This window comes from Oryctolagus cuniculus, chromosome 17 (assembly GCF_964237555.1).
Source record: "Oryctolagus cuniculus chromosome 17, mOryCun1.1, whole genome shotgun sequence".
Taxonomy (NCBI): domain Eukaryota; kingdom Metazoa; phylum Chordata; class Mammalia; order Lagomorpha; family Leporidae; genus Oryctolagus; species Oryctolagus cuniculus.
In genome coordinates, this window is record NC_091448.1 from 491,854 (window position 1) to 505,810 (window position 13,957).

The following is a 13,957-nucleotide window of genomic DNA, read 5'->3' on the forward strand; positions in this document are numbered from 1 at the left end:
ATCCGAGTCTTCCACATAGGCGGCAGGGACCCAGGAACTTGGGCCGCCATCCACTGCCTCCCAGGTCCCCACTAGCAGGAAGCTGCACTCAGGAGCGGAGACAGGACTTGACCAGAGACTCCGATATAGGATTCAGGTGTTCCCAGCGGCGCCCTAACCACTAGGCCAAAGTCTGCTGTGCAAATAGTAGAAATTTCTTCTCACGATTCTGAAGGCTGGGAAGCCCTCAACCGAGGTCCCAGAAAGTCTCCCGGTCTGGGGAGGGCCCAGTCTCTGCTTCCAAGATGGTGCCCTGTGTCTCCTCCCACCTCTCTTACGAGGTTGTTGACGGAGGCCCCACGTCTCCATGTGGAGCTCTCCAGGTCACGGCAGGCCTGTGCGGCACCTGTGCACTCCCTGCAGTGTGTTTCAGGGGCTCCGGGGAGGGCCCGCCTGCACAGGCTGCTCTTCCACGTCCTGTGCTATGGAGGAGCAGCCGGGGTGAAGCTGACCCTCCTGGGGTGGAGCGGAAACGGCCGTCCAGGGCCGAGAACAAGGAGGCCGCTCAGTGGCAGCGCCCCACAGGCAGGGGGCTTACCTGCTGCTGGTGCCCCAGGCCCTTTCCTCCCCACAAGGGTCAGCTGCTCAGGGGGCAAAGGCTGAGCTGGCCCCTGTGAGGCCCTGACCCTCCCTCCCCACCTGAGTTTAGGGTTGGGGTCCGGTGCATTTTTTTTTTTTAAGATTTATTTATTTATTTGAAAGTCAGAGTTACACAGAGAAGGAGAGGCAGAGAGAGAGAGAGAGAGAGAGAGAGAGAGAGAGGTCTTCCATCTGCTGGTTCACTCCCCAGTTGGCTGCAATGGCCGGAGCTGTGCTGATCCGAAGCCAGGAGCCAGGAGCTTCTTCCAGGTCTCCCACACAGGCGCAGGGGCCCAAGGGCCTGGGACTGTTTGGGTCTACGCCCACTTTCTTCACATCTCTGGTTTCTTAAACACCTTCTTCTTAAAAAGCTGTGGCTTTTAAAGCTATTGTCCCTGGGACATCTTGCAGGCCTTAAAACATAATACCCTGCGGCCGGCACTGTGGCACAGCAGGTTAAAGCCCTGGCCTGAAGTATCGGCATCCCATATGGGTGCTGGTTCTAGACCCAGCTGCTCCTCTGCCGATCCAGCTCTCTGCTGTGGCCTGGGATAGCAGTGGAAGATGGCCCAAGTCCTTGGACCCCTGCCACCCTACATGGAAGACCCGGGTGGAGTTCCAGGCTTCTGACTTTAGCTTGGCCCAGCCATCTGGGACGTGACCCAGAAGATTGTTCACTATCTCTATCTCTATTGGTTCTCTATCTGTCTCTCCCTCTCCTCTGTAACTCTGCCTGTCTGACTTTCTTTCTTTCTTTCTTTCTTTCTTTCTTTCTTTCTTTCTTTCTTTCTTTCTTTCTTTCTTTCTCTTTCCTTCCTCCCTTCCTTCCTTCCTTCCTTCCTTCTTTCTTTCTTTCTTTCTTTCTTTCTTTCTTTCTTTCTTTTATTTTTTTAAGACTTATTTATTTGAAAGAGTTACACAGAGAGAGGAGAGGCAGAGGTCGTCCATCTGATGGTGCACTCCCTAATTGGCCACAACGGCCAGAGCTGTGCCAATCCAAAGCCAGGAGCCGGGGGCTTCTTCCGGGTCTCCCACATGGGTGCAGGGGCCCAAGGACTTGGGCCATCTTCTACTGCTTTTCCAGGCCATGCAGAGAGCTGAATTGGAAGTAGAGCAGCCGGGACTAGAACTGGAGCCCATATGGGATGCCAGCGCTTCAGACCTGGGCGTTAACCCGCTGCGCCACAGCACTGGCCCCAACTCTGCCTTTCAAATAAAAAAAAATATTTAAAAATAGGTAAAGTAGAATCAAGGTGTGAGCAGGGCTGGTTTCTTCTGGAAGCTGCAGCACGGCCGGCACGGGCAGCACCCTCCTCTCTCACCTCTGTGCTCACAGCCACCTCCTTTCTCGCCCTTTCCCTCTCTAGGAATCTTTGTGATGAGGCCATCGTTGCGGTGTAGTGGGTAAAATCTCCACCTGAGACACCCGCATCCTTACGGGCACTGGTTTGAGCCCGGATGTTCCACTTCCGATCCAGCTCCTGCTGATGCGTTTGGGAAAGCCCTGGAGAATGTCTCAAGTCCTTGGGCCCCTGCGCCCACATGGAGACCAGGAAGAAGCTCCTGGCTCCTGGTTTCAGTCTGGCCCAGCTGTTGCGGCCATCTGAGGAGTGAACCAGTAGATGGAAGGTCTCCCCTCTCCCTTCCCGTAACTCTTTCAAAGGAATAACATAAAAATCTTAAAGCAAAAAAAATTTTTGTGATGACTTTTACGGCCCACCTGGAGAATTCTGGATAATCTCCCCTTCTCAAATTCCTTAACTAATTGACCTATACAATTCTTTTTGCATATGAGGCAACGTAGTCTCAAATTCTAGGGGCTGGGTCATGGACATGGGGGCGGGTGTTTGGTGTGATGTGTGCCTTCTCTACACACACAATTCTCCTGCCTGCAGGAGAAAGCGACATCTTTTATGTGGAAACCACTCCCCGTCTTCTTTTTCTTCTCTTTCTCCTTCCTCTTACCCTCCTCCTCCCCCTTAATGTTTATTTATTTTGAAAGGCAGAGAGAGAGAGAGAGAGACGGAGACAGATTTTCCATCTGCTGGTTCATTCCCCAAATACCTGCAACAGCCAGGGCTGGGCCAATCCTACCTCCATTAGGTACCGGCAGGTACTTCCCTACCTGCACTAATTAGCAGGCAGCTGGATCAGAAGAGGAGGTGGGACTCTATCCCGGGCACTGGAAGTGAGACGCAAGAATCCCATGGGGCAGTTTAATTTGCTGCACCAGGACAGAGCCCCGCTGGTTTTCCTGACACAGGAATCCACTCCAAAATAATAAACTCTTGAGTTTTAGCTAATCTATGTGTGAACTGAATCACACCAGATGCGTGTTTTTGTAACTCGTTTTCCTTCCTCAACCTTCTTCTGAAATTCATCCACATGCATACAAATGACTTTAGCTGGTTCATTTAAGAAACAGATTTATTAATCGCTTTATTTGGAAGACAGAGAGGAGGAGACACACAGAGAAAGGGATCTTGCATTTGCGGGTTTACTCACCACAGGGCTAAGATGGACAGGGCTGGATCAGGTCGAAACCAGGAGCCAGGAACTCCATCCAGCTCTCCCACGTGGGCTTGGGCTAGCCTCTGCTGCTTTCCCAGGCACATTAGCAGGGAGCTGGATGGGAAGTCGAGTAGCTGGGACTTGAACTGCTGCCCCAGTGCAGGTGTCACGCTTGAGTGCTAGCCTCCAGTTCATTTTCACTTTCATTCCTGTGGTAGTGCAGGGTGATGGATGGTGCCATGTGTCAGCTTCTGTGTCAGGGGGCTCTCGAGTGTCTGTGGAAAGTGCCCCTCCCTTGATCGCTATACAGCTCGCTGACTCTCCAGCCCTTGCAGTATTTTTTAAACCCATTAATAATTTCACAGGGTACCCCTGACCTACCCAGACACTCCGAGCATTCTGAAAGGGCGCTGTGATGCATTTCTCTTTGCGGCCTTGTAAGAACGGTAGATGAGATTTTTCATCTTACAAATAGAAAGGTTTTTCAAAAAATCAATTATTTAATTGAGAGAGCGGGAGGAAGGGAGAGGGAGAAGGGAGAGACAGAGGAGCACTGCCACCTGCCGGTTCAGTCCCCAGATGCCCTCCGCGGGTGGGAGGGCTGCGGTGCCTAAGGGCCAGTCCTGGAGAATCCGTCCCGTGCTTGTGGCCCCACCACGCCAGGTTCTGCCTGTGGCCTTCCCCCACGTGTCTTCTCCTCCAGGGACATTTGTCATTGGACGAGCTCATCTCAAGATCCTCAATCAAATCTGCAGATTTCCTGTCTAAATGAAGTCACATTTGTGGGTTCTGGGCAGATGTATCTTTTGGGAGCCACCATTCAACCCCTACAGAGGGCAACACAGCACTCCCTGGTTGGGTACAACCGATGCGGTGAGCGGACACCCTCACTAACACCCGAGCCTGTTACAGGAAGACTGAATGAAACATGAACGGAAGGAGACCAGAGAAATCGAGGGAAAGTCCCTGCCATGTCTGTGCCCTCTGTGTCATACTGGTCGTGACAGGCACGTGCACCCATACACTGAAGACAGGAGAGGCTGTGGGGACAAGCGCCCAGCTTCAGCGGGGAGTCCTGGACCTCGTCCTGGCGCTGACATGATCCTGGGCTGCCTGTTCAGCTGCAGTATCTCGTGGCCATTGATAAGCCTCAGGGAGGAACCATACGACACGGTGGCCTCTTGGATGGGGACTGAGTGACCAGAACCTGGGACACAGGGAGAACCTGGCCCTCCCTTGCTCTGAGTTTAGGGGCCCAGCAGGGGTGCACCTGAGCCACACCAGAGGAAGCTCTGTCCCTGGAGATGGCTGGCCAGCACACGCAGTGAGGAGGGGATGAGGAGGATGACAGACCACGATGGGAGGCAGGTGGGCTGGGAGGGGGCTCTGGAGGACCCCCCAGGAGGTCGAGGGTACTGCACTGCAAAGGGGAGGGCAGGAGAGGGGATACCCAGGAGAAAGAAGCAGGACAGTGAAGAGCGGAAGAATGGAGAGGAATCCATGGGCAGCAGACACAGGGACAGCCCCTCGGACTCCATGGTCACTCACTGAGCAAGGACCAAGGCCAGACCTCGGTGACCAAGACACCCAGGGCAATTGTCCCTGTGGAGTGAAGGCAATTCCTGTGGAGGCCGTGTTACGGGGGACACTCCTCCTGGGGACACTTGTCCTGGGACATTCGTCCTGGGGACACGCGTCCTGGGGGGACAATCGTCCTGGGGGGAGACACTCATCCTGGGTGAGACACTCGTCCTGGGGACACTCAACCTGGGGGGACACTCGTCCTGGGGTGAGACACTTGTCTTGGGGACACTCGTCCTAGGGGGACACTCGTCCTGGGGGGAGACACTCGTCCTGGGACACTCGTCCTGTGGGGGCACACTCGTCCTGGGGACACTCGTCCAGCAGGGGACACTCATCCTGGAGGGGACACTCGTCCTGGGGTGAGACACTCGTCCTGGGAACACTCGTCCAGGAGGAGACACTCATCCTGGGGTTAGACACTCGTCTTGGGGACACTCGTCCAGGAGGAGACACTCGTCCTGGGGTGACACTCATCCTGGGGGGACACTCATCCTGGGGGGACACTCGTCCCGGGGGAGACACTCGTCTTGGGGACACTCATCCTGGGGGGACACTCGTCTTGTGGACACTCATCCTGGGGGGGGACACTCGTCCTGGTGACACTCATCCTCGGGGGACACTCGTCCTGGGGACACTCATCAGGGGGGACACTTGTTCTGGGGGGGACCACTGATCCAGGGGACACTCGTCCTCGGGGGAGACACTCGTCCTGGGGGGAGACACTAGTCCTGGGGACACTGGTCCTGGGGACACTCGTCCTGGGGGGACACTTGTCCTGGGGGGATAACCGTCCTGGGGGGAAACACTCGCCCTGGAGGGACACTCGCCCTGGGGGAGACACTCGTCCTGGGGACACTTGTCCAGAAGGGGACACTCATCCTGGGGGGGACATTCGCCCTGGGGGGACACTCGTCCTGGTGGGACACTCGTCCTGGAGGGGACATTAGTCCTGGGGGGAAACTCGTCCTGGGGGGAGACACTTGAACTGGGGACACTCGTCCTGTGGGGGGACACTCGTCCTGGGGACACTCATCGGGGGGACACTCGTTCTGGGGGGGACCACTGATCCAGGGGACACTCGTCCTGGCGTGAGACACTCGTCCTGGGGGCAGACACTTGTCCTGGGGACACTCATCCTGGGGGGACACTCGTCCTGGGGACACTCATCCTGGGGACACTCGTCCTGGGAGGACACTCGTCCTGGGGGGGATACTCATACTGGGAGGGGACACTCATCCTGGGGACACTCGTCCTGGGGGGAGACACTTGTCCTGGGGACACTTGTCCTGGGGGGACACTCATCCTGGGGGGGACACTCATCCTGGGGACACTTGTGCAGGAGGGGACACTCGTCTGAGGGGGACACTTGTCATGGGGGTACACTCGTCCTGGGGGAGGACACTCGTCCTGGGGACACTCGTCCAGGAAGGGACACTCATCCTGGGGGGGACACTCGTCCTGGAGGGGACACTCGTCCTGGGGACACTAGTCCTGGGGGGAGATACTCGTCCTGGGGGGGGACACTCGTCCTGGGAGGAGACACTCATCTGGGGGACACTTGTCCTGGGGGAACACTCGTCCTGGGGACAGTCGTCCTTGGGGGGACACTCGTCCAGGAGGGACACTCGTCCAGGGGGAGACACTCATCTTGGGGGACAGTCGTCCTGGGGGGACACTCGTCCTGGGTGGGGACACTAGTCCTGGGGACAGTCGTCCTGGGGGGGCACTTGTCCTGGGGGACACTCGTCCTGGGGGGAGACACTCGTCTTGGAGACAGTCGTCCTGGGGGGGACACTAGTCCTGGGTGGGGACACTAGTCCTGGGGACAGTCGTCCTGGGGGGCCACTTGTCCTGGGGGGACACTCGTCCTGGGGGGAGACACTCGTCTTGGGGACAGTCGTCCTGGGGGAGACACTCGTCTTGGAGACAGTCGTCCTGGGGGGGACACTAGTCCTGGGGACAGTCGTCCTGGGGGGCCACTTGTCCTGGGGGGACACTCGTCCTGGGGGGAGACACTCGTCTTGGGGACAGTCGTCCTGGGGGGGACACTCGTCCTGGGGGGACACTCGTCCTGGGGGGGACACTAGTCCTGGGGACAGTCGCCCTGGGGGAGACACTCGTCCTGGGGGGACACTTGTCCTGGGGGAGACACTCGTCTTGGGGACAGTCGTCCTTGGGGGGACACTCATCCTGGGGGGACACTCGTCCTGGGGGAGGACACTCGTCCTGGGTGGGGACACTCGTCTTGGGGACGGTCGTCCTGGGGGGACACTCGTCCTGGGGACAGTCGTCCTTGGGGGGGACACTCATCCTGGGGGGACACTCGTCCTGGGGGAGACACTCGTCCTGGGGGAAGACACTCATCTTGGGGACACTTGTCCTGGGTGGACACTCGTCCTGGGGGGAGACACTCATCTTGGGGACAGTCGTCCTGGGGGGACACTTGTCCTGGGGGAGACACTCGTCTTGGGGACTGTCGTCCTGGGGAGACACTCATCTTGGGGACAGCCGTCCTGGGGGGACACTCGTCTTGGGGACAGTCGTCCTTGGGGGGACACTCGTCCTGGGGGGGACAGTCGTCCTGGGGGGGACAGTCGTCCTGGGGACAGTCGTCCTGGGGAGACACTCATCTTGGGGACAGTCGTCCTTGGGGGGACAGTCGTCCTGGGGGGGACAGTCGTCCTGGGGGGGGACAGTCATCCTGGGGACAGTCGTCCTGGGGGGGGACACTCATCTTGGGGACAGTTGTCCTTGGGGGGACACTCGTCCTGGGGGGGACAGTCGTCCTGGGGGGTGACACTCGTCCTGGGGACAGTCATCCTGGGGGGACACTCATCTTGGGGACAGTCGTCTTTGGGGGGGACACTCATCCTGGGGGGGACACTAGTCCTGGGGACAGTCGTCCTGTGGGGGCCACTTGTCCTGGGGGGGACACTCGTCCTGGGGGAGACACTCGTCCTGGGGGGGACAGTCGTGGGGGGGACACTCGTCCTGGGGACAGTCGTCCTGGGGGGGTACACTCGTCCTGGGGGGACACTCGTCCTGGGGGGAGACACTCATCTTGGGGATACTTGTCCTGGGGGGACACTCGTCCTAGGGGACACACTCGTCCTGGGGGGGACACTCGTCCTGGGGGGAGACACTCATCTTGGGGACAGTCGTCCTGGGGGGACACTCGTCCTTGGGGGGACACTCGTCCTGGGGGGACACTCGTCCTGGGGGGAGACACTCATCTTGGGGACAGTCGTCCTGGGGGGACACTCGTCTTGGGGACACTCGTCCTTGGGGGGACACTCGTCCTGGGGGGGACAGTCGTCCTGGGGGGGGACACTCGTCCTGGGGGCCCTGTCCTGAGGGACCTCCCGTTCGGTGGAGACTCGTTCTGTCGCGAGAGGCCGTGTGCTGGGAGTCCCCTTGGGTCCGCTTCCCCTCCTTCCCTTCCCCGTTCTCAGACCCTCAGGCCGGCCCCAGGCGCCCTCAGCCGCCACCGTCTCTGCAGCCGGACCTAGCGCTCGCGGCCCCGCCTCCACACCCGGCGGGGCCCTCCCGCAACCGCCGCCCCGCCCCGCCCCGCCCCGCCCCGCCCCGCCCCGCCCCGCAAGCCTGGACCGCGCGCGTGGACACTTTCTGCGCTCCCTGGCCGCCCTGCCGCGCTTCGGTTGGATGCACTCGGCGCTCTGCAGGCTACCTGACGGCGCGCGCACGCACGCACGCACGCAGCCCAGCACTTCCGGCCGCGCCGGCCCCCGCGCCGGTCCGACGGTCACACAGCCGCCGGCGCCCCGAGCGGCATGAGGCGTTGAGGGGCGGGGGACCACCGCGCCGGCGCCATGAACCTCCTGCCGTGTAACCCGCACGGCAACGGGCTGCTCTACGCCGGCTTCAACCAGGACCACGGTGAGGCGCGCCCCGGCCGGGCCTCCGCCCGAGACCCCCGACCCCGCCGCGCCGGGCCAGGCGCGGGCCCGCCCCCCGCTCGCCCGTGCGGGTCCCCGCGGAGGCGGCGGGCGGCGCGGGGCCCGGGGTGGCCCGAGAGCCGTGCGCCCGCCGCACTTCCGCGGGGTGCTAGCGGGTAGCACGCAGCCGGCCTGGGGACCCCCGAGTGCTCCGCGAGCGGCCCGGGCCGCGGGGGCCTCCGGCTCGCTGGGGCCCAGTCGGAGGTGCCGGCGTCGCTGGTGTCGCTGGTGTCGCTGGCGGGCGAGGGCCTTGAGGGCGCGCCCTTGCCCCCGGAACCCAGGTGCGGCCGCTGGAGGCCTGGCCCGCACGGCACTGGGCGGGTGCGCGGCGGGCCTCCCGCGGCCGGGGCGGCCTGCTGGGGACCAGCCGGCTCCGGCCGCCGGGAGACCCCTCGCAGCGCCTACGTGTCGGCTGCGGGAGTTTTGCTTTTGAAAACTTTTTTTTTTTTTTTTTTTTAGCGGAGCGAGTGCCGCACGATCCCATTTGTGGAGATCATTTCCAGTGGACATTTTTAAACGAGTGATGCGGTGATTGCCCGCCGCACTGGGCAGTGTCTCGGTGTCTGCTTGGTGCGCCAGGCGCTCCTGGGGTTTGGGAGAGCCGGCCCCTGGATGGAGGTGGAAGGTGGAGGGCAGGAAGTTGCTGAATTGGAAGAGGCCGAGCTGACTCGGAGGTGGGGGAGCAGCCGGGCTGCGCGGGGCGCCCGGGGTGGGGTCCCCGCCGCGCCCGGGGTCCTGAGTTTGCCGCCCTCGGGCGGTGTCTGGCTCCGGAGGACCCGTGGCTTTTACATGGGTTCTGGTAATTGCGAGCCTTTTAAGGAGTTAGCAGTGAGATCACAGTTTTACTTGAGAGGCAGAGTTACAGACAGAGGGAGAGAAAGAGGCCTTCCGTCCGCTGGGTCACTCCCCAGATGGCTGGAGCTGGGCTGATCCGAAGCCAGGAGCTTCTTCCGGGTCTCCCACGCGGGTGCAGGGCCAAGCGCTTGGGGCATCCTCTGCCTGCCTTCCCGGCCACAGCAGGATCGAGTGGAGCAGCCGGGATTCAAACTGGTGTCCATCTGGGGTGCTGGCCTGTAGGCCGAGGCCCCAGTGTGCTTGCTTAAGCTACTGGTTAGTTAGGTTAATACTCTTTAGCGTAAATTTGTGTCTTTTATTTCTTTGTTTTTTAAAAAAACGAGGAGAGGGGGAGGCCAGCATTGCATAGCAGGTTAAGCTGCTGCCTGCCACGCCGCATCTCATCTGGGAGCCGGTTCTAGACGCAGCTGCTGCACCTTGGATCCAGCTTCCTGCCAGTGAGCCTGGGAAACAGTGGAGAGTGGCCCAGGGGTGTGGGCCCTGCACACACGAGGAAGATCTGGGGGAGGCTCCTGACTCCTCCCTTCGGTCTGGCCCAGCCCTGGCCATCACAGCCATTTGAGGAATAAACCAGCAGGTGGAAGATCTCTGTCTTTTCCTCTCTGTGTAACTCTGACTTTCAAATAGAGAAATAAATAAATAAAGGCAAGATAAAGGAATTTTTTTCCAGAATTTTAAATTGTTCAAAATTTTGGCTTATCTTCTCCCAAAGAAAACCTGTATTACACACTTCAAGCCTCAGTGTACTACATGCACATTTGTGTAATGTGCCCACCTAGGGCCTTTTGATTCCCAAAGGAGGCAGATGTGTTTGAGGACGTAGACTTTTGCTGTGTACTAGCTGGAACAGCAAGACTGGGGTGGCAGCCGAGTTCTTGGCCTACGTCTGGTTCTCACGTTGGGGGGGGTGTCTGAAGGTGGACCCCACACAGTTGGACGAATACCCTCTCAGTGAGTCTGTTGCCAGTTGGGCTTCCTTGGCACTGCTGGCTTCCTTAGGGGTGTGCGCAGGGGCTGAAGGCTTCTTTCTCTGAGAAAAAAAAAAATGATAGCAAGGGTGATGCCCAGCCTCCTGGAGAGAACTTCCCATCGTTTTGCCTTCTAACTTTCTAGTGAGGTTTGCCGCATGTACAGAAACGTGCATGACTTTTCCACACCTCTCACTAGCACCCAGGTTAGGAAATTGATATACATGGCCGCCCTGTGCTCCTTCCAGTTACTGCTCCCTGCCTGACATCTAGCAACGGAGATTAGTTTTTCTTCTGTACTTTTGTGCTGCTTTTTGTTTTTGACTTTATTGACCATCATGTCCCACCCCGCATTGCTGGGTATGATTGTGAATCATTGTTACGGATAGGTAGTGTTCCCTTGTGCAGATACATTGCGGTTCACTTTTCCATTCTGCCCTTGTTGAACATTTGGGTAGGCTCTGGTTTTGGGCACCTTGAATGTAGTGATGTGACTGATTGTTCTGAAACTGTCTTGTGAGCGTGATGTTCACGGCTCTACTGCTGTGTGCCTGGAGCAGGTTGCCTGCAGACGATGGTGCGCTTTCCCAGAGAGCTGGCAGCAGTGTGCCCTCCACCAGCAACTCAGAGCTCCAGGACTCTGTGCCCGGCTCACGCTTGGTGTTTTCCAACATTTTGGCCTTGTTGCTCAGTGTGTAGTAAATCTTACCATGTTTTAGGTGCATTTTCCTGAACTTGTATGTTTGACCATTTGGGCATCTCTTGTGAAATGTCCAAATCTTTTGCTCATTTTTCCACTGAGTTTTCAGCCCATTTCTTCTGGATTTTTTATACAATTTTTTTTGCAGGACGGGGGGGGGGGGGGGCTCAGGAATATATATGATCTGATGAAGGCAAATAATACAAGTCTAAGCCTAAAACTTGGGAAAGATGTAATGGTTGGGAGATGGAAAATATTCAACTCCTGTATTTTATTTCTGTATTTGCCAACAAGGAAAGCTCTGATTCTTCCATGTGGATTATCTGATTCCAACAACAAAGGGTGTTAGCATCCAAAATAACTTGAGATAACAGCATAGCATTTTCAAGTAAGTTTCAGATAATTACCTTTCAGAATTGCAAAGTGGTTTTTAGCTCCTTGGGGGTTATTGTCACAGGTTCTTGAACCACATGATCTATGGTTTATAAGTGACTTGGGGCCAGCGCCGCGGCTCACTAGGCTAATCCTCTGCCTAGCGGCGCCGGCACACCGGGTTCTAGTCCCGGTTGGGGCGCCGGATTCTGTCCCGGTTGCCCCTCTTCCAGGCCAGCTCTCTGCTGTGGCCAGGGAGTGCAGTGGAGGATGGCCCAGGTGCTTGGGCCCTGCACCCCATGGGAGACCAGGAGAAGCTCCTGGCTCCTGGCTCCTGCCATCGGATCAGCGCGGTGTGCTGGCCGCAGCGCGCCAGCTGTGGCGGCCATTGGAGGGTGAACCAACGGCAAAGGAAGACCTTTCTCTCTGTCTCTCTCTCTCACTGTCCACTCTGCCTGTTAAAAAAAAAATAATTAAAAAAAAATAAATAAATAAGTGACTTGGGTAAAAATGTAGGCAAGTTTTTCACATGTTTCCAGAAGAGTGGCTGAGAAGAAAGTAAGTCTGGTTCTGGATCATAACCAGTGGGATGGAATTTAAGAGGCTTTGCATTGGCTGTCAGACCATTGTGTGGTCGCAGTGAGGAGTTAGACTTGTGGCAGTTCATGGAGAAAGAGGACTGGAGGGTTTGGTTTTTCTCCTGCCAGCCTGAGCATATGTACCAGCAGTTGTTGGACACAGCATTTAAGATGACTGCTGGGTCCCACTTACGGCGGAGGGAGTCCAGGTGCCAGGAACTGAGGCACTGTCGTCGGGAAACTTAGTGTTTTGTCCAGTTCTGAACAGCACTTTTATTTGGACTATCAGAATTTTGATGTGTGCCTTGGAGAGGGTGACCTGGATGGGCTGGGTCATTCACTGTGAGACTATGACAGGGATTTCAGGAGTTAGGAAAATGGACAGATGGGGTCCAAGTTCATCAGTGCTTTTGAGGAACCCATCCTGTCCTGGGGTCTAGAACGACTACTCAGCTCCCCCAGCGCCCAGCTCTTCCCTTACCTGGGCTGCGCTGCCGGGACTGCCTGCCTCGTGGCTGCGCTCCACGGGACGTCTGCTGCTGCCTCTTTAGGCCCTGGCACACAGCACACAGCACACAGCACGCGTCGTGAGAGGCAGGCGCGAGGCTCCTCGGCGCAGCTGCTGGTTCCCTTCGCTGGAATTCAGTGTCCCGCGGGAGCCTGCAGCACTCAGTGACCTGAGCAGCTCTGGGCGTTCCCTTGCTGCCGCCTGGCAAACAGAATGTCCTGCTGGGGTTTGTTTATCACTTGGTAACATTTCTGTGAGGAGTGTTTGTTTGTTTGTTTGTTTGTTTTAATTTGGGGCCCAGCCTTTTGGTGCAGTGGCTTAAGCCACTGCCTGTGATGCCAGACATCCCATGTGAATGCCGGTTTGAGTCCCAGCTGCTCCACTTCTGATCTAGCTCCCTGCTAATGTGCCTGGGAAAACAGCGCAAGGTGGCCCAAGTATTTGGAGTTCCACGCCCCTGGCTGTTGCTGCCACTTGGAGAGTGAACGAACAGATGAAGATTTCTTCTCCTTCTCCCCATACTACCTCTGTTTAAAAGGCAGAATGAGAGAGAGAGAGAGAGAGAGAGAGAGAGACACACCTCTGGTTCACTCCTCAAATGGCTGTAATAGGGCTGGGTTGGGCTGAAGCCAGGAGCCAAGAATTCCATCTGGGTTTCCCACATGGCTTGGGCCATCTTCTACTGCCTTCCCAGGCACATTATTAGCAAGAAGCTGAGTTAGCAGAGCGGCTGGGACTAGAACCGGCGCTCCCGGATGAGGTGGCAGTGTCACAGTGGTGTCAAGCTGCTGAGCCGTGATGCTGGCACCTGGAAAGTAGCTCTGACGCGGAGCTTGTCATGTGTATGGCGTGAGCCTCTGTGGGTTCTTGGAGGATGCCGGTTTCTGCAGCCCCTTGCGTTAGCCCCTCTGGACCTAGGGACTAATGTGTCTCTTTCACACCTCCCTGCTTTAGGGTGCTTTGCATGTGGCATGGAGAATGGATTCCGAGTTTATAACACCGATCCACTAAAGGAAAAAGAGAAACAAGGTAAGGAGTAAGTGACAGTTCTTGGCTTCTTCTCTTTCCAACTCTAAGGAATCTAATTTTATCTTGCAGGTTGGGGCGGAGTGGAAGGGGGTATGGCTGTCTTTGAGAAGTCAGTCGGGTTCATGGGCCTCTATAAAGAAGTGCTTGTCCCGCTGCTGCGTGCAGGGTTGTGATCCGCAGGCTCGGGGGTGGGCCCCACTCTGATCCCTAGTGTGTTATCACTCCGTGCGCACCTCTTTCCCCGTCTCTGCCAGGCCTAGCTCTGCTTGCAGGCCATT

At 57.6% G+C, this 13,957-nt stretch overlaps 1 protein-coding gene across 2 annotated transcripts in view; it reads left to right on the plus strand.

Moving 5' to 3' along the window:
* The first annotated feature begins 8,384 nt into the window (after window positions 1-8,384).
* The window catches only part of WDR45B (WD repeat domain 45B), a 29,381-nt gene continuing 23,808 nt past the window's right edge, over window positions 8,385-13,957 (plus strand). Inside the window, exons 1-3 of one of the 2 annotated variants that reach the window (XM_070060076.1) lie at window positions 8,428-8,610; window positions 11,487-11,580; window positions 13,605-13,679. In XM_070060076.1, coding sequence (XP_069916177.1) covers window positions 13,622-13,679 — 58 coding nt within the window. In that variant the 5' untranslated portion in view covers window positions 8,428-8,610; window positions 11,487-11,580; window positions 13,605-13,621. Of the gene's footprint in view, window positions 8,611-11,486; window positions 11,581-13,604; window positions 13,680-13,957 lie in introns of both variants that reach the window. The other variant, XM_070060075.1, reaches the window with a different exon arrangement.